The following is a 19,028-nucleotide window of genomic DNA, read 5'->3' on the forward strand; positions in this document are numbered from 1 at the left end:
CCAACATGTATGCGTGCTTAGTAATATTTGCGCTTGTTGTGCAATGGGGAAAATTAGAGTGTAACGGGTATTACAATTTGTGAACTTGTAATTCTGGGTGGATCAGCGGCGTTGCCGAGTTGGTTAAGGCATCTCGCACGTTAGTGGTTTTCCCTGGGTTTCCCGAAGGCTTTCCAGACGAATATTCCACAGTCCCCCCTGAAGTCGACCCAGTACGCATACCAACCCCTCCCCCCGTTCCCCACACCGTCCTGCTGTCCACTCTCCAGCTGTCCACATCTGTACGCCACTCATAGCCACAGTTGCTCCGCGGCGCTAACACGGAATACAAAAAATTCTGGTCGGTAGCTTGCACACTTTAAATGCAACGGAAATGTTTACTATAGAAGAGGGGGATTGGTTGATGTACGAGAGTCACACGTAAGGAAATCCTGCCCGTGAATGACATCTTTCATTTTACGTTTTACAACATCTCCCGCGGGTTTGCCATTGCATATTATCGCTCAGTATCGTATCTGCACTGAAAAGCAGTCGTTTGAGCGCTGACGACTTCTTCTCGCAGACGTGGACGCCTCGGCAGAAGAAGAGCCCCCTCTTTCTCGCCGGGGACGAAGCAAATTGACGTATGACGTGAAGGTCTGCACCAGGTACCCTGATTGCCATCCTTCTCACTGTATATAGCGAAACTAATTATGAAACACACCCAGGTACCTTGGCGACGGAGATTCCAACATGGCAGTGGTCGACATCGGTCTTTTTAGTGGATTTGAGCCCATAGTAGAAGACTTGGAAAAGGCATGTCGCAGCATGTTCTATTTCAGGTCGCCTATGGTTAACCTACCATTATTTGCATATCCTTAGCTGCGTGAAGACAAAATAATTGACAAGCATGATGTTCAAGACAAGCACATTGTGCTCTACTTCGAAAAGGTTTCTGCATTTGCGTTGCAGGGGAATGGGTCCTAATTGGCTTTTTCTACATTCAGATATCGTCTGATCAACAGACGTGCGTCGAATTCCGCATCGAGCGGAACTACGTGGTGAACAACGTGCAAGCAGCAGCAGTGAAGGTCTATGATTACTACAATCCAAGTAAGTATGTTAGTGACTAGGTACAAGTGGTTAAAAAATAAAAATTATCCGCGTTGACTCATCGTTAACGAGAATATTGCGTCACGATAATTAGTTAGGCGGGGTCCCCGTCCCCAGTTGAAACACCAGGACCTTATGAATAGAAATACTAGAGACCTTTAATAAAAGTCAATCTGAGGTACAGCGGAGCCCTTGAGTGTATCTATCGCCAAAAGAAAAGAACATACTCTTGGGTGCACTGCCAAACGAATACGAAATGCGATAGCATTGCAGCAGACGAAGGGCGTTCCTGCGCTGCGACCGTATAGGATTTGCGTGCGGCGCGACGATAAACCCGACCATTGGTTACCATGGGCCTCATTCAGAAACATGGGCTCAGAGGCGTCGGAGGGTTGGGGAAGGCGGGAATGTCAAGCCCTGAACTTTCGTTCTGAGGGACTCGCCACCCCATCTTTCATGTCAAGTCTCGTCCGAGACAGATTCACTTTCAGCTGTGTCACCGCAGGCTAAAAATGAACACCCCGCTTTAAAAAGCAGAAGACGAAATTTACCCGAATAGATATCATCCACCATACTACCCTATGTGATACTGCATGTGCGGACCTGCTGCGCAAAGAGTAGCGACACGCCATTCAGTAGCCAATAGACCTCTCCCTGTTTGTAAACAAATGACGTCATAGTGTTCGACAGCGCCACCAATTTGGTAGAGTTGAACTACGCTCGATGCTAGAGGCGAACAAAGCCACGTCGGAAAGTAACGGTCGTGAGGGCATTACGATGGTTCCTAAAAGGGACGCGACCTTCGGTCCTACTTTTCTTTCAATAGGAGGTTAACGAACAAGTGCCCATTCGTGGAACCCAGCTCTCCTCTTCCGATTTGTTTCGGTTTCGGTCTGTTTATCAGCGTCATGATGACGTTTCTCTGGTAGAGGTGTATTGCTCAGACGTACAGGAAAACGCGAATTTGAGCTCCAGCAAAGTGCGTCGACTTGTTTTTTTTTTTTTCATCAACGCAGGGAAGCATTTTGTGGATTGGAGGCTCATCCTGCGGCAAGGGGGGGGGGGATCTTGTTATTTTGAAAGGAAAAGTCAGCCAGAAAGGATGGCTTGCTCTTCCTTTTGTGAATAATTCCTTAGTGCGTATTTCTGCAACGAGTCTTTAAGCAATTTTTGCCCTTTTGACGAGAACATAAAAATAAAGAAACACTCCACCGCTGGCTTACTCCTATGAACTTGACTCATGGCATTTAATTACACTATCAACAAGTAGTTCACTTCGTGCTACTTTTCGCCTCAAAGTAATAAAGAACGCGAGGTGGCCTTCCCCATCTGCATTACAACCTCCATCGTCATCGGATTGCAGGGACGACACATTTCTAATAAGCGCATCAATGACTCCCATTTTTGCGTTTGGTGCACTTCGCAGTCTAGAACCATGCACCGTAGTGCTGTCCTCTGGGTTGGGCTGGGTTGGGCTGGGCTGGGCTGGGCTGCACTGGACTGGACTGGACTGGACTGGGCTTGGCTAGGCTAGGCTAGGCTAGGCTAGGCTAGGCTAGGCTAGGCTAGGTGAGATTAGATGACATTAGATTAGATTAGGTAAGATTAGAATAGGTGAGATTAGGTTAGGTTAGATTAGTTTATGTTGGGTCGGGTTGGGATAGGATTCGCTTCCTCTACCTTGGAGGATTTCTGACGCCCCTGTATGTTTTTTTTTACTTTATTGTTCATTTCATACGAAATGGAAGATACGGAAAAAAAGCTACAAAATGCAGCAAACACTCCTGCCCGTATTCACCAGTCCCACTTAGCCACTGGTTTAGTGACGTCTGGTTTAAGTTGATCACGTGATCTCTCCGGCTCTGAAGCTCTTTGACCACAACGCATGCGCATTATTCACATTGTCACGAGATGGTTGAGGGAGGGAGAAATTAGCAGACGACGGAAGGGCCGCGAAGAGGAAGACTCCCGGTTTTTTGTTATGAGGTTGACAAAGAAAAGTTCAGGCGGCGCTGGCGCTGCTACAGGTGGTTGCGGGATGGTGTGTGGGTAGCCGGCGGTTAAGCCTGCCTTTGTGTTTGTTAATATGATCGCTAAAACAATGTACAAAGAGCGCGTTTGTTAAAGAGGCAGGAGTACGTATTCTCGTGGAGGGGATCGTTGTACTTTTGTCAGTGTTTGGTCGTCGAGTGTGGTTGCCTATAATAACTGCACCTCCATGGACCATCGCTTGTTTATCGTTCGTTGTGTGGCCTGTGTGGTGAATTGCAACAATAAAGATAGCCTTTCGATCGCTGGGGCATGTCAGCAGCGTGTTTTTACGCTTTCAAGTCTCGTGTCATGTGCGCAGCGTGTGTGCAGGCGCATCATCACGGTAGGCTGCCTGTAAGTAAGCAGCAAACATTGATGCAAGGGTGGCCATATCCTGCATCGGACTCCCGCACGCATAACTTTTATAGTGTTATGGTTTCAAGAAATTGACGTGGTACTTTACCGGGTGTCACAAATCTTTAAAAAAATCGTTAAAGCATCGCTTCGCTGGCTGCGTTTGTTCGGGCGCACGACGGAAAACGAACTGCGCAGTCCTGTTTACATCCGCCACCTGTGTGTGTGTGTGTGTGTGTGTGTGTGTGTGTGTGTGTGTGTGTGTGTGTGTGTGTGTGTGTGTGTGTGTTGTGTGTGTGTGTGTGTGTGTGTGTGTGTGTTAGCGCTGGTTTCGTTATGTTACCCAGGGTGCGTTCGCGGACACTATGGACCACCGTGACGGCTCTTCGAAGCGGAAGCCATCGACGTCACCGGCTGGGGTCGTCGTCAAAGCTTTAAGACCTGATCTTCCAAGCGACCCCTTGGAGCACTCGAGCGACACACTTATTAATGAAGAGATGACATCTGCGGGCGACACAGATTCGTCCGACATTGCGGACGGAAATGCTGCTCGGTGGATGCTGGTGTCGCCTCGAAGAGGCCGCAGGCAACGGCATAGCTCGTCATAACACTACCTCCACACCGGCCATACTTTGTCCCCCCTTCTCTTCTGTCTTTTTCTCTTCTCTCTTCTGTCTTCTGTCTTTTCTCCCTACCTGCTACTGTTCCTTCCTTACTGATTGTGTGGGCACGGACTGTCTGAGAATGTTCAGCGAACAGTGCATGAGCTAGCTTAGCTGCAGTGGAGTACAAGTCAACTACCATCTTTCAGTGGAATTCGAGGAGTTTGCCGTCTAAGCTCCCCGATTTCCGCCAGTTCGTGTGGCGGCACAAGTTCCCCTTGATATGCATCTCCGAATGCAGGATATCCGAGTCTTTTCGCTTATCTGGCTATACAACGTACGTCTCCAAGCCTGGTGAAGGTCAAAGCTCTGCAGCCCTTTTCGTTCACTCTGACATACCCGTCATACATAGACCCTTGCAAACGAATGGCAGAGGAGAGTGCGTCAGCTGCACAGTCCGTTTGGGCTCTATGGACGTCACTGTTCTGTCTCTTTACTTGCCGCCGGCGTCAGCCTTCAACACAGACAGTCTCGAAGAACTACTTCACTCTCTTCCTCCTCCTTACGTGCTCTGCGGGGACTTTAATGCCCACAACGTTTTCTGGGGAAGTACGCGCTCTGATGCGAGGGGCCGGCAGTTAGCGTCTCTGTTTACGCGTTTGGATCTGTGCCTCCTCAATGATGGGTCACCAACATTCATTCAGGCAATGCGCCTGTCTTCGTGCTTGGACCTTACGGCAGTGTCCTCATCTATAGCGCGGCGCTTCTCGTGGCAAGTTGGTGCAGAACTCCTTGGCAGCGATCACCTCCCTGTGCTGATTAACATTCGTGGTGCGCAGCGCTCCCCACTTACACGCTGCATCAAGAGCTCCGACTGGAACGCCTTTCGGTCCACCCTTGAGTGGGCCTTCAGAGACCAGCAGCTAGAGCATCTGACTTCTTCCTCCTTTGCTGAAGTCGTAACCGATGCGGTGACTCGCACTACAACGGCGCGCCGTGTCCCCATCGCCTTCTCAGCTATTGATGCAGAGTATGAACGGTTGCGTGCTATTCGTCGTCGGGCTGAACGGAAGGCTCGTCGTTCCGGTCTCCCGTGTCACATCGCTGAAGCACGACGTATTCAGAAGGCCATACAGAGACACCTGGCCACCCTTGCAAGAAACCGCTGGCGGCGCTTTGCGAGCTCTTTGTCTCCGCGGACGCCACTTTCCAGAATATGAAGGATACTCAGGGCACTCTCTACACCTGTTGCTCAACGGCGCCCTTTTCAAGCACTCGCGCTAGCAACCTCACGCTCGGAAATCGACGTTGCAAACGAATACTGTGCCCGTCTAACGACAGCTTCGATGTCGCAGGGATCGTCAGCTCGTGCCATCCCGGTCGTCCTGGAATCCTCGCAGGAGCAATGTCTGGATGTTACGTTCTCCTTCATGGAGTTGGAGGCTGCCCTAAGGAAATCACCCCCTCACACCTCTCCTGGGCCTGACTGTATTACGTACAAGGCCCTCCAAAATCTACCCCTCCATCGCCGACACGCACTCCTTAAGCTCTACAATAATTGTTGGCGGGATGGTGTTTTCCCAGCAGAATGGAAGAAGGCAATGATAGTGCCGCTCCTGAAGCCAGGCAAGTCTCCACACGCCATTGATGCCTTCCGCCCAATTGCCCTCACCAGCTGTGTCGGGAAGGTTATGGAACGGATGGTATCCGCACGATTGAACTGGTATTTTGAGAGCACCCGATTCTTTCCTGAAGCTATGGCTGGTTTCCGGCAAGCGCGGTCCGCGATTGACAACGTCATCGATCTCGTCTCCTCCATCCAGCAAGCAAGTCTGATGGGCTCCTAACGGCCGCTGTCTTCCTGGATGTAGCGAAAGCATACGACAGTGTTCTCCATAATGTTGTAGTCGAGTCGCTTCAAGAAGCTGGTGTGGGTGGCTGTACCCTTACCTGGTTGCAAGCCTTCCTCTCTGACAGGTCTGTGTTCGTACGCACAGCAGATGGTGACAGTGCCAACTACTTTGTGCATCGTGGAGTTCCACAGGGGAGCGTCCTCAGCCCGCTCCTGTTTAATGTCATCCTGGCACATCTCCCTTCTCTTCTGCCCAAGCATACCAATATCACGATCTATGCCGATGACATTTGCATATGGACCTCTGCAGCGCGCCGTGATGCCATTCAGCGTCGTCTGCAACATGCCTTAGACCTTCTTGTGGCTCATCTTGCTGACCGTGGGTTGTCGGTCTCGCAGGCTAAGACAGTAGCTATGGCATTCACGGGTCGCTCCTTCACCAAGTACCCCCTACTCCTAGCTGGCTCTAGACTGAACTACGTCTCGCATTATCGGTATCTAGGCATCATCATTGATAGGGGACTGACATGGTCGCGGCAGATCAACTCCCTTTCTGCTAGCGCCCGCATCTACTGTAATGTGCTCCGGCACCTCTGTGGATCCACATGGGGCCCGTCCTGTGCTGACCTCCATCGTGTGCACTGCTCCCTGTTGCTTGGCGTTATGCGCTATAGCCTGCCTGTCCTTTATGGGCTCTCCAACACTCACGAGCGGGAGCTGCTCAATATTCAAGCCAGAAGTCTCCGTCTCTGTTTGGGAGTGCCAAAGACAACCGAAACCTTCTCTGTTTTGGCGGAGGCACGCGAGCCATCGGTGCTTATTATTCGCGATAGCGTCGCCTTACACGCGTACACACGTTATCTTGCCCGCCATCCAGCCCATTACCTCTGTGACATTGCGCAACGTTATCCCGCATGTGCATTCGGTCAAGCTATTTGCCGTTTACGAAGCAACATCCCCTCAACTTCCGCCCGGACCTCCTCTGCGCCACCCATGTGGACACTTCACTACCCCACTGTACAAACGTCAATTCCGGGCCTTAGGAAAAAGAAGGTTGTGCCAACAGTTGTGGCCTGCCAACTGACCTTGTTCCACATCTACAGTCACCACCGGCATCGAACCCAAATATACACCGATGCTTCAGTCTCTCTAGTTGGGTCGTCTGCTGCCTTCTGCATCCCAGAGGATGGAGCTGAGCACGGCTTCAAGCTCCCTCTTATGTCATCTGCTGAGGCCGAGGCATTCGCATTACTGGCCGCTTTGAGACATGTCTCCTCGTGTGCGCCCAGGGCTGGTCGGTCCTCACCGACAGTAAAGTGGCTCTGGAGGCGCTGGCCGCTTACTCTGCCGCAGTCATCAGTGACACCTACACCAAGATCATCGCCCTGCACTCTGAACTTGTATCACTGGGACACGAAGTGGTGTTCCAATGGATTCCGAGCCATGTCGGAATTTCAGGCAATGATCGTGCTGACGCTCTTGCTCGGCAAGCCCACGACGCTGAGCAACCAACTGTCTTTCCCCTTGCGCACTCTATGCGCCAGCTGAAAATCCGCCGCTTCACTGCCAACCGCACACAGCTCTTTCAGCAAGAAGCTATACGAACCAATGCCTTCCTTAAATCCATTGACCCTTTAATGACATATGCTGTGCCTGGCCGCATCCCGCGCATCGAGGAATCGCTGCTTCATCGGCTGCGGCTGAATGTGGCCCGAACTCCTCTCCTCCTATTTAAGATGAATCACTACCCATCACCTCTTTGCCCAACGTGCAACGTAGAAGCCGATGTGCCACACATTCTCATTGCCTGCCAGCGGTACGAAGACCACCGATCGAGTCTCCGGCGCCGCCTTGCTCATCTAGGCTACCGAGAGCTTTCCCTCGCTGTGCTACTTGGCCCTACCCAGCACGCTGAAGTCACGTCTGCGCTGACACGATTCCTTCGGGAATCTAAACTCCTGGGCATTCTCTGATGCGTCCTATGCGCAACGATTAGTGAAGGAACTGTTTCTTCTGTATTTTTTGATAATTTTCTGTATCCCAGCTGTTTTCTTCTGTTTGCTTGAAAGCATTAGGGAATAGCAAGCCCACACCGTGGCTAACCTTTCCCTTCCCTTTTTTCTTACTTTGCATTAAACATATCCCCCCCACATGAGAGGCCCGCGTGACCTCTGCTTCTCCTTTGGCAAGGCTGCTCTGAGAACTGCCACTGTCCAATTGTGCAAATTAAGGTATTGCACGATTACATCAGCAGCTCTATACAGTGTTCTGGATAGTTTTTTTTTTTTTTAGCTTTTAAGTCATGCTATAGTTCTCTGACTGTTCCCAGTTTTCTACACTGTCCTGTATTGCAGACAACCTGAAATACAGATGGTAAAGCTCTGAAAAATTTGTGCATGTGCCCCATGCATTTATGCACTGCGTAGTTACGCAGTTATAAACTGCACAGCTATGTGCTGAGAGATTGTGCTATGTGTGATTGTGTACGAACTATTGTTAGTGATGTATAACAGAGGCACTAGGGGCTGTATTAAAAGTACCACGCACAATCAGTGTCGTTTTTGTTGCTGGAGGTAACAGCTGTTTGTGCACGACCTCCTGTCAGCTTTGGATCGGAAAGTGACTTGTGTCTAGCTGCCAATGTTGACATCCCTAACTTTGACGATGTTGGTCCTAAATTAGGAGAGCGGATTTCAAAATTCCACTTCATACCGATCGTACCGTCATCGTATCATCGTATCGTCATACCGACTTTTAACTCAGCGGCGGGTTTATTCACTTACTTCGCTCACGGGTTCCTCACAACGTTCTTTTTGCTTAATTTGCGCAATTTCGACTTGAAAACTAGGCCAGCGTCCAGCAAAAACTATTTTTGGGTTGTTTCTCGAAAGGCTCATTCACAGCTGCTCCGCGGTAGACCGGCTTTAAACTACCCCCACCCCTAGTTTAAATCAGTCCTATGCAAATACATGGGAGTTAGACCATGGCTAGGCCGCCGGGTTTACGTCGTGTGAACGGCGAACGAAGTGAGACGTTGAGGGCAAATATTGATTGGAGTGCAACAACATTCGCCTTACGAACGCTTCTAGTAGCTTTACAAGTCAAAACTTACCTGTATTTCGCCGAAACATTTTCGGCGATGCGTAGATTAGGCCTATGCGTTGTGCACACAAACTCCATGGAGCCCGCCATGCGCCTCACGGTAGCCGGGTTAGACCAGCGGGGTGGTTGTTCGTGATTGGCGGACGAAGTACTCACGTGATCAACTTAAACCAGACGTCACTAAACCAGTGGCTAAGTGGGACTGGTGAATACGGGCATCCATGTCTTCTGTCATGTCTGTCTGTCATGTTTCGTCTGCAAACGTGTTCAGTTCTTGTTAAGGCTATTGTACTCTTTGGTGAGCATTTCCGAACATCTTGCCGAGTGTAATGGCGGCATGCTTTGTCGCAACGAGACGTTACTCGCAGCAGCATCAATGCATGCGGTACATGCACATGCTGGCACATGTGCAAGAGAGCCGTGCGAGTATCTATTGTAAAGCAGCAGCAGAAAGCCGCTCTGCTAACAGCAACCGTGAGAAAGTGACAGGGTTGCGCTATCTAGATCACTCTGATCTAAACCAGCGATTTTAATCGCGATTAAAATACCCTCTATTTTGTATGGAGTTGGAGTTAGGAAAGAAAAATATGGAGATGGTGGGTCCACAAAACACAGGATACGGTTACTCCAAAACAATTGAAAATACAAATCAGTAAGTCTAAAAACTTAGAGGCGCTGGAATGTCCACAATAAATGTTATTAAAGCGGCTGTAGCACGCTGTCTAAGATCCTTCGGCCATTCTCTGAGGAGCTTCACAAACTCTAGAGGACGGTTGTATAGTATTTCCAAGGCGGTCGTTACGGTCATGGCGAGATAATGAGTGGCGGGAATTCAGAAAGGCAGGCGGGAAACTAAAAAAGATGGGCACGTGACACATTGCCCGTGACGTATACACCGTTTTCCAGCCAGCCTCACACCCAGCGCTTTCTTACGCAGCACACACCAGCAAGGAGGAAATCGATACCAGGGAGGAAGCATACGGCCCGTGTGCTTTCCTTCTCTCTGGCATGTGTGGTAAACAGTTTTCAACGTGCTCCCCCAGTTAGACGGCGCCGCGTTTCAATATGGCGGCGTCCACAGGAAAACGGTGTATACCACATAGATTGAGAAGTTACCCGTCAAAAAGAACTCGTTACAAGTTAAGTTACCGTGTGAAAAATGTAACTAAGTTAATAACGAAGTTCTTCAGCCTGAAATGTAACTCGCAGTTACGGAGTTCCTTGAAAAAAAGAACGCGTTACTTCCAAGTTACTTCGGACACAAAATAGCACTACACAGGTGCAGCGCGCGCGAGCAGTTCAGTTAGACCTTGAGTTGCCTGCGGAGGAGTGCAACACGCTTAGATCGTCCGTCCAACATGAACGATGTCCAACAGTTCGAACGCTTTGCATCTTACTTCATGTGGGCGCACAATGGTTCAGCTTCATTTCAATGACAGCGGTTCCTACTTCCTGAACAGAATACTGTCATTGATTGAATTGCAGGCAGAATCGCGAAGTGCATTTTTCAAAACCATTCATTGGCGACTGTGTTACTCCAACTAATGACACCTGAACCATCCGGTTGCCGAAAATCAAGAAGGCAACACCAAATTACAGTTCACAAATGACCACGGACATGAGTATGGTGAACTTCTAGTTCACCATAACATGAGGTAGTGCGCTGAACTTCTTCCTTCTTTTCGACTATTTGTACATTTTTTGCGCAGAACGGTGGTGTAGATCTGTTAGAATGATACTCGAGGATTCTTCACGACCACGAAACCTGCAGATAATCGAACCATATGAGAGAAAATAAATATTTTGTGCTGTGTTGCCTGTAGGCAACATCCGTCCTTAAAGGCTAAGTGCTGGACCAAGTCTTTGGCGTACGGCCTGTAGCTCTCACCTTTTGGTCGAGAAACGTGCTAAGGTTTCTGTTTCTCGCAAACTTCTACAGCGTCTCCGATGGAGCATGTGGTTTGTTTTAGTTTATCGAGGGCGACTGATATTGGCTTTAGCGTTCTCACATTGTCTTCCACGAGCGAACATGCTGCACTCCATCACCTTAACCCGTTCATCTGTATTGTCTCTGTGTAAGCGTCCTGGGGTAGCCAGTTCAACTTCGTTGCGGCTCATATCCCCCCCCCTTTTTTTTTCTTTATCACATCGCCATCACCGTCCACGCGCCTCTTTAGCTCTATATTGATTACACGTCTTGCGACAAAATAAGCTTCGATGCACCAGCGGATTTCAGTGCAGCTAATGTGAAGTGATGGTCACGAAAATACTTCACAACTGTCACTACGTTTTCTTTTACCTCTTTCCGAGCCAAATCCCTTGCTAGAACACGGATAAGGCGGGTGCTGCATCCGTACGTGAGAAAGCAAGCACAATGCTCCTCGGTAGATTCCTCCAAGAGCTTCCGCGTGTTGGCAACATTCGCGGCGTTGTCTGTCACAAGGCTTCGAACATGACATCAAAATTTACGCTGAACATTTGTGACCGTAGCCTCCGTGAATTCTTTTAGGTATTTTGCAGTGTGGGAGCATCCTGTAGTGTTCACAGCATCGGTGAGGTAAACCCCTCCATCGTCCGTTGTGACACATCCAGATATTACGGCGTCATTATGCACGTTACTGCAACCGTCAAGCCCGAGGTTTACCACTTTCCCCTCAAATATGGCCGCATACTCTTCCATGTCAAGCTCATACACTTTGTCCAATAACCTCCCGCCGATATCCTCTCTTGAAGGCGGTATGTACCCTAGCCCGAGTAACTCGACGACGTGCACGAAATGCAGGTTTTCGAAATCTGGAAATGACGAATTCGTGACAAAGACAAAACGAGCCACTTTCTCGGCCACATTACTTGCGGTAGCCAAGTACCAACAAACGCGAAGAACGGACGAGCGCGTCATTCTTGTGTTTAACCTGCCCGATGTCTTTGCGCTCCCCTTGTTCCACTGTATGTTCCTGTCACCACCATACCTGCGTATTTATTCACGGATTGTCGTCATACCTCATTGTTATGACGGAGAAGGTCAAATACGTAAGGCTGATTTAAATACCCGTTTGAATAAAATAAATCTAACATTTTTTTTAAATCGCGATTTTTTTTAAACCCTGTCAAGTGATCATGCTGCAAGTAATGTTTTCGTGTGTCGCACGCCGCTTGTGTTCCTCATTTTCGGCCATCGCGTCTGCAATCAGAGAGTAGAAACCGAAACGTTTATCGGTTCGGTTCGGGTTTAGGTTCGACGATAAGGGTTCAGTTCCGGTTCAGCTCCGGAAGGCAACTATAATGGTTCGGTTCGCGAACCGGTTCAGGGGCCACAGGTGGGAATGAAGCACAAGAGGCAGGTGAAAGCACACTTCCGTTTGTGCGGTACAGTACTTGAAGTGGGCAGGACGACGTCAACGGTCCTTCAAGATTTTGAAAGATTTTGCGCGATATGAAAGACAAGATTAGTAGTGGTTACGACAGCAGCATAACCATTATTTACCGGTTTGGGTTGACTGCCCCTGCACGTAGCTCAAGTCGCGGTGGTTAACTTACCCACTGGGTTGTTTGCAGAACCTCGGCAGGAATATAACAGTCAATCAAGCCTGCTAGCTCGGCCTAACTCATTTAGTCATTGATATTGATATACAGGGTGTCCCAGAAAACGTGTCATTGAATTATAATAAAAAAACTACGTCACCTAGAATCATGCGGTCAACGGCATTTGTTCTTATTAGGTTTTTGCCACCTTGTAAAGTTAATTATGCAAATATTTTGCGAACTGAGCTCCGAAATTTACCAAGGGAAGGTCACTTTTTACCCCACCAATATGAAGAGCGTGCCGAATTCACTCAAATTCATGATAATTGACAGTGCTATTCACGAGCTATCCCATCGGAAAAAATAGCCGAATATCATGCTTTTAGGAGCACCGGACCATAACGCGCGATGTCTTTCTGAGCGCAATCGCTCGTAGTCCGACGAAAGGAGGTTCCGAAGCCAGCCCACAGAGTGATAGTAGAAAAAGTAACAGTTCCTAAAATTGGGAGAGGGAAAGCATTATCCCAGCGAAAGTCGAACGTGATAAGCCATGCCTGCGTTATCTCTTTCTGCGATGCCGGGGTGGGCTGGGTTTCCAATCTCATTTCGTCGGACTGACACAGATTGCGCTGAAAAATTCATCGTGCGCTATTCTGTGCGACCTCCGTAGAGCATGATGTTCGGCTATTTTTTCCGATGGGATATATGAATATCCCGGAATATCCCCGTCAATTATCATTAATTTGACAAAATTAGACACGCTCTTCACATTGGTGGGGTAAAAAAGTGACCTTTACTAGGCAAATTTCCGACTTAAGCTCGCAAAAATTTACATAATTAAAGTTACGTTACACGACATTCACATGAGGAGGTGGCAAAAACCCAGTAAGAACAAATACCGTTGACCGCATGACTCTAGGTGGTGTAGTTTTTTTATTATAATTAAATGACACGTTTTCTGGGACACCCTGTATGGTTACCAGTCAGGAGACGCGAATACACGTTAATCAGCAAATGACTCTTAATGGTAGTTGGATTGGAATGGTGCGATTCTGAGACCGCGGTCTTTATGTAAAAGGCCCGGTATCGTTCATCACTGACCGCCGCCGTCCTACCATGTCGCCGTTAGAGTGAAGTGTCTGTGAAACAAAGAGAGAGCAAGGGGCAAGTGCAAACAGAGAGTTCGACTCATTTTCGACCAATTCGTGATTTTTAAATACAGCCAGTGTGGTTGTTTTTACCTTTTTTATTTCAAATGCACAAAGAAAACCACGTTGGTATGCTCTTTTGTAAGTTCACACGCGCATGTTGGCAGTTTATCTTGCAGCGTCCTACACACGGACGCATGCTGTATTTGAGCTCAGATAGTTTGCTTTCGCAATGCACTCAGCAAAAAAGGACAGAAGAAAGAAAGACAGAAAAAAAAAGAAAACATGAAAAAGAGAAAATTTGAAAGACCGAAAGTCGCACAGCCGACCATGCAGCCGACGACGTATCCATTCATTTGTCTGCCTCCTCGCATTTATATACAGCAGGGGATGGGCAGTATTTAAGTACATTGTAATTAAAATAGTATTTAAAATATAAATACATGTATTTATATTTTGTATTTATATGCAGACTTGAAAAAAAATGTATTTATAATTATATTTAAATACCATGTTTCAGTATTTATTTTTTTAAATACCGTATAAACACTCCTAAATACGTAAAATACCGACTCATATCTTAAAGTTACCCTGTGCGACAAACAATTTTAGATGGCCAGTTTTTCACTGTTGTTGCGGACAACGATCGTGACTACCTTGTTGTACGAAGCATCACCGTCAAGTTTAATACGAGCCTTTCTTCATCGGCATCTGTGGAGAGGTGTTCTCCTTTGGGAAACTGATTCTATGGCCGAATAGAAGATACCTAGAAGATGGATTCTTCGAGAAATTTCTAATATTAAAATCGCCATGATAAATAACAAGTAATTGATCTTGTTCTTTGCTTATTTGTCATGATCATTATTGTTTCTGTAATTCCAGATGACTTCCTCACAGTATTTATGGTAGTAGTTATGGTATTTAAATACTGTATTGATATTTTGTATTTAAATAATCATATCCAAGTGTATTTATGCAGAGCATTTCAATATCGCTTTCCACAAAGTATTTTGTGTCTATATTTAAACATTCAAAAAATGCATTTATATTCATCCCTGATCATTCAGGATGTCCACGATAACGGTAAAAATGATTTCTAACACATAGCGATGTTAAAGAAGGGCTCTCTCCTATGTCTGTCCTATGACGTTTGTGTTACAGCCCAATCTTAGAATACAGAACCTGTTTGTAACACAAACGTCATAGGAGAGTAGTCAGTTTTTCTTGGACAGCGCTATGTGTCAGCGATGATTTCTGCAGTTAGGGTGGACACTTTGTATAGCTCAGGTTGATTAGTATATTGTTATAATATATGTGACTTCTTGAATGCTACTCAAAACTGTCATTGATCCCTAGTTCTTATATCTACTTCATGTGTATGTCATTAGTAGACATTAGTAGTCATAACTGAACCGAACCGAAACAGTCGACGCCATCTTGGAGCTGAACCGGAACTGAATCTTTAAAAAAATACTGGTAACCGGTTCAAATTACGGTTCATACGGAGCTAAGGGCGGAACTTTGCATGTTGTGCATGAACATAACAACTTTTTTATCTTTTTTCTTCTTTTATTAGTCTTGCAGCCTTCCGCTTGCCTGCCGAAAAAGTCGTGCCCTGCTGGAATGCTCTGGGTTTTCTGGAGTGGCTAAATAACAACTTTAATTTAAGCTTAAATTAAAGTTGTTATTTAGCCACTGCGCGTGAATGTCACTGTCAATTATCATGAATTTGAGGGAATTCGCCACGGACTTCATGTTGGTGGGGTAAAAAAGTGGCCTTTACGTGACAAATTTTCGAATTCACTTCGCAAAAATTCACCTTAGGTTACATGACTTTAGGTTACATTAAACTTAGGTTACATGACATGCACACCAGGAGGTGGCAAAAACCTAGTAAGAACAAATGCCGTTGACCGCCTGATTCTGGGTGGCGTAATTTTTTTATTATAATTGAGTGACACGTTTTCTGGGATACCAAGTAGACGGAAGTGTGCTGGTTAACTCGCAAAGGTGGTGGTGGTGCTTGTGAAAGGGCTCGTCGTTGTCTGCCTCGCAGATGTGAGAAACGTCACGACTGACGCCCTGGGCAATGTGCGTCCTGGCCCGACTTCTAAGGGAAATGTGCCGACATATGTCTGAAAGCGTCTGAGGAAAACCCAGGGAAAACCCCAGACATCACAGCCGGCACCGGGATTCGAACCCGGGTACCTCCCAGTCTCGACGTGACATGGCCAGTACGCTAACTACTGAGCACACGAGCTGGAAACTCGCAATGTGCAGCTCACGAAGCATACAAAGCGGTTATCTGTGTAGCGTCCTGTCTTCTTTCAGCATCATGTCTACGTTTGATCCAAAAGCAACTCGCCCGCACCAGTACTCTTGCATCTTTCGTTTTCTTCCCGTCGCAGAAATGTTGGTGCAGACCTTCATTCATGCATCCTTTATCTATTTATTTATTTTAGAAAGAACAGAAACTACTTGAATGAGATACAACAAACTGCCTGATTACAGGGAACATGTTGGGTGTAGCAGAATTAACGTGACGTTCTTTTCCAGTCAGTCGAATGACGCATACTAACCCCCCTGTCCTCCACTCTTTCCTGCTGTCTTCTCTCCCTGTCCTCATCTGTACGCCGCTCATTGCCACAGCTGCTTCGCGGTGTTAACACGGAATAAAAAAATATTTTCCACACACTGTGGCGGAAGAACCACCCAAATGACAAGTGTATTTATCTGCTATTGTTGTGCCTGAGGCTCTTCTCTTAAAGGAGCACTAAAGTGCAAAAATGCCTCTTCGCGATATGAAAGGTTCCTTCACCATTTATAGATTCACTCGTTGTGCCGTTTGTAATTAAAAACGCGAATAAAGTGCCAGTTTGAAGGTTCCTCTTTCCTACTTCCGAACCGGCGCAAAACGTCAAGGGTACGTCACCCCCAGCGCCCCCAATTATCGAAGCAAACATATTGCGGGAACTGCCTCTTCCCGCGTTTCTTTGTTCAATCAACGCGACGCAAGGGAAGCTGCAGGAAGCTGCGATGAAGAGGAGCATTGCCACGCACCAGCTCCGGTGGCGCAGCGGTAACGCGTGCGCTTGGAGACTGGGAGGTCCGCGGTTCGAATCCTTGGGCCGGCTGTGCCGTCTGGGGTTTTTTCTGGGTTTCCCTCAGATGTGTAATAGGCGTATGCCGGCACAGTTCCCCTGAAGTCGGCCCATGGACCCTCCCTCCGAGCGGATTACGCTCGGTCTTCCACTTCACCCTTTCCTCTCCTCCTCTCCACCACCTTTCCCTTCCCGAGAAACATGCCGCCTAATCAGGCAGGCAGACCTCTCGGGTTCCTCCCAACGACACTCCTCCTCCATTGCCACGTGACTCCCGATGGCGTGATGGGATTTCGTCCGTGGGTTCATGGGCTCAAATCTTGCAGGGTCAGCTCGCGTAGCTCAGTGGTTAGCGTGCTCGACATGTCACATCGAGACTGGGAGGTACCCGGGTTGGAATCCCGGTGCCGGCTGTGCTGGCTGGGGTTTTTCATGAGTTTTCCTCAGACGCTTTCAGACATATGTCGGCACAGTTCCCTTACAAGTCGGCCCAGGACGCACATTCCGCCAGGGCGTTAGTCGTGACTTGCCCACCTCTGTGAGGCCGACAACGACGAGCCCTTTCACTAGCACGACCACCATCAGCTCGAAAATATTTATATAGTTTTTGGTTAACGGAACAAAAACATGTCAATAGCCATTTCTTGAAGATACTGATGATCTTTTGGCGCAATAAACAGACTAAAGTTTGGTAAACAGCAGCTAAAGGAAAGACACCACCGGTTGGATTCAACCCACATTCTCCGATTGACGTAAGGTTGCTTGTGGGTTGGGCAGTAGGTGGAGCTACCGAGTCGCACGTACGAACGCGGTCTTCAAGTGGCAGATGAGACATTTCGTCATTAGAATGTATCCATTCGTCATTTTTACGTGAAACTCTTGATTACAGATACCCCACAATTAGCGCGCACTTGTTATTCCTACGTTGCGTTGCGAGTATATTCGAAATAATGAACATTGTGTACGGAATATACCTGCTTCCAGTAGCCCATGAGACCTACCACCCCTTTAGAGCCCCTTTAACATTTCTCCACCGGTTAGTTGATTTTCCTCTGTTCTACTGTGCGTACTCTGCATGATTGCATGTAGCACATGGCTTTATAGATCCCGCGCCCATGCAGCAGTCTCCGAACTATACAGAAAAACGCATGAAAGGGTCGACTTGTAATAATTAGGGATGGGCCAAACGAAAGCGAATTCTTGAATACTAGGCAGGGATTCGAGATTAGGGAACCCAAATCCCAGTGCCCAAAACGGCGAATCGAATCTCTCGAATCCACCAAACACGTTTGTTTCTTTCTTTCTTTTTAAATTGGCGCCTCCGGAGTCCACCGAAAGCCTAATTCGTCGCTGAGTGTTTTCTTGTTTGTTTGTTTACATTGCTCTAGACTGAAAAAGTTCAAGCAGAAACACTCAGGTAACATGGTTTTGCTTTTGATTGTTTCTTAGTTTCACGGAAAGAATTCAGACTCGAGAATTTCCGTACTTGCTGTAGTCGATGAACAACATGTTAAATAAATTACATTTAGGAAGAAGTGTACGGGTATGTTTGCTCGTGAATGTGAACTATAATTCTATAATTTAATTTGCTTCTCATTAAACAAAGTTATCAACTTCTGCTTCGAAACACTTTACTACAGAAGTGTTTTCCCCTTGCTTCTTAAACCCTTTTTTTTTTCTTTTTTTAAAGAAAGAATTCCAAAGATTCGAGATATTCGTAAGATTCGTGGATTCGCAGAACCTTCCTTGGTTTGGGGTTTGGATTCTGAAAATTCTGGATTCGTCCTATCTCTAGTAAGAATCATATTCCTTGAGTATGAAGAGCACAGAAAAGACACACACACACAAGGATGAGGAAACATACGAAAAAACGGCTCAACGCTCAACCGGACAACTCATCGCACAATGGCGCAACGCAGAGCTACCGCACAACTCGGCCTGTCTATTTTGCTTTCTAGCTAAGGCGAAACAGTAGCCAGAGTGTACAACTATGCGCAGAGCGACGGATTCTTTCCTCTCCGCCACTGGGGTAACGCACACTCGCCATCGTTATAACTACCCTCAAGCGTGTGCTTTTCGCAAAACCACCATCTTGTCGTGGTCACACGTCATAGGCAACGCCATTTTGAGGTCATGTGACTTGGTGTTTTGTTTGTTTGTTTATATGTCGTTCTAGCGCTTGTTTCCAAATTCCAGTTGGCGTACATTCAAGAAATGAACGTAT

General features: G+C 47.4%; 1 protein-coding gene across 1 annotated transcript in view; it reads left to right on the forward strand.

The window, feature by feature from the left end:
• Positions 1-19,028, forward strand: part of LOC135396505 (complement C3-like) — a 210,740-nt gene that overhangs the window by 183,935 nt on the left and 7,777 nt on the right. Inside the window, exons 35-38 of the mRNA XM_064627518.1 lie at positions 563-647; positions 708-795; positions 862-930; positions 987-1,092. Coding sequence (XP_064483588.1) covers positions 563-647; positions 708-795; positions 862-930; positions 987-1,092 — 348 coding nt within the window. The remainder of the gene's footprint in view (positions 1-562; positions 648-707; positions 796-861; positions 931-986; positions 1,093-19,028) is intronic.

The sequence above is a fragment of the Ornithodoros turicata genome, chromosome 6 (assembly GCF_037126465.1).
Source record: "Ornithodoros turicata isolate Travis chromosome 6, ASM3712646v1, whole genome shotgun sequence".
Taxonomy (NCBI): Eukaryota; Metazoa; Arthropoda; class Arachnida; order Ixodida; family Argasidae; genus Ornithodoros; species Ornithodoros turicata.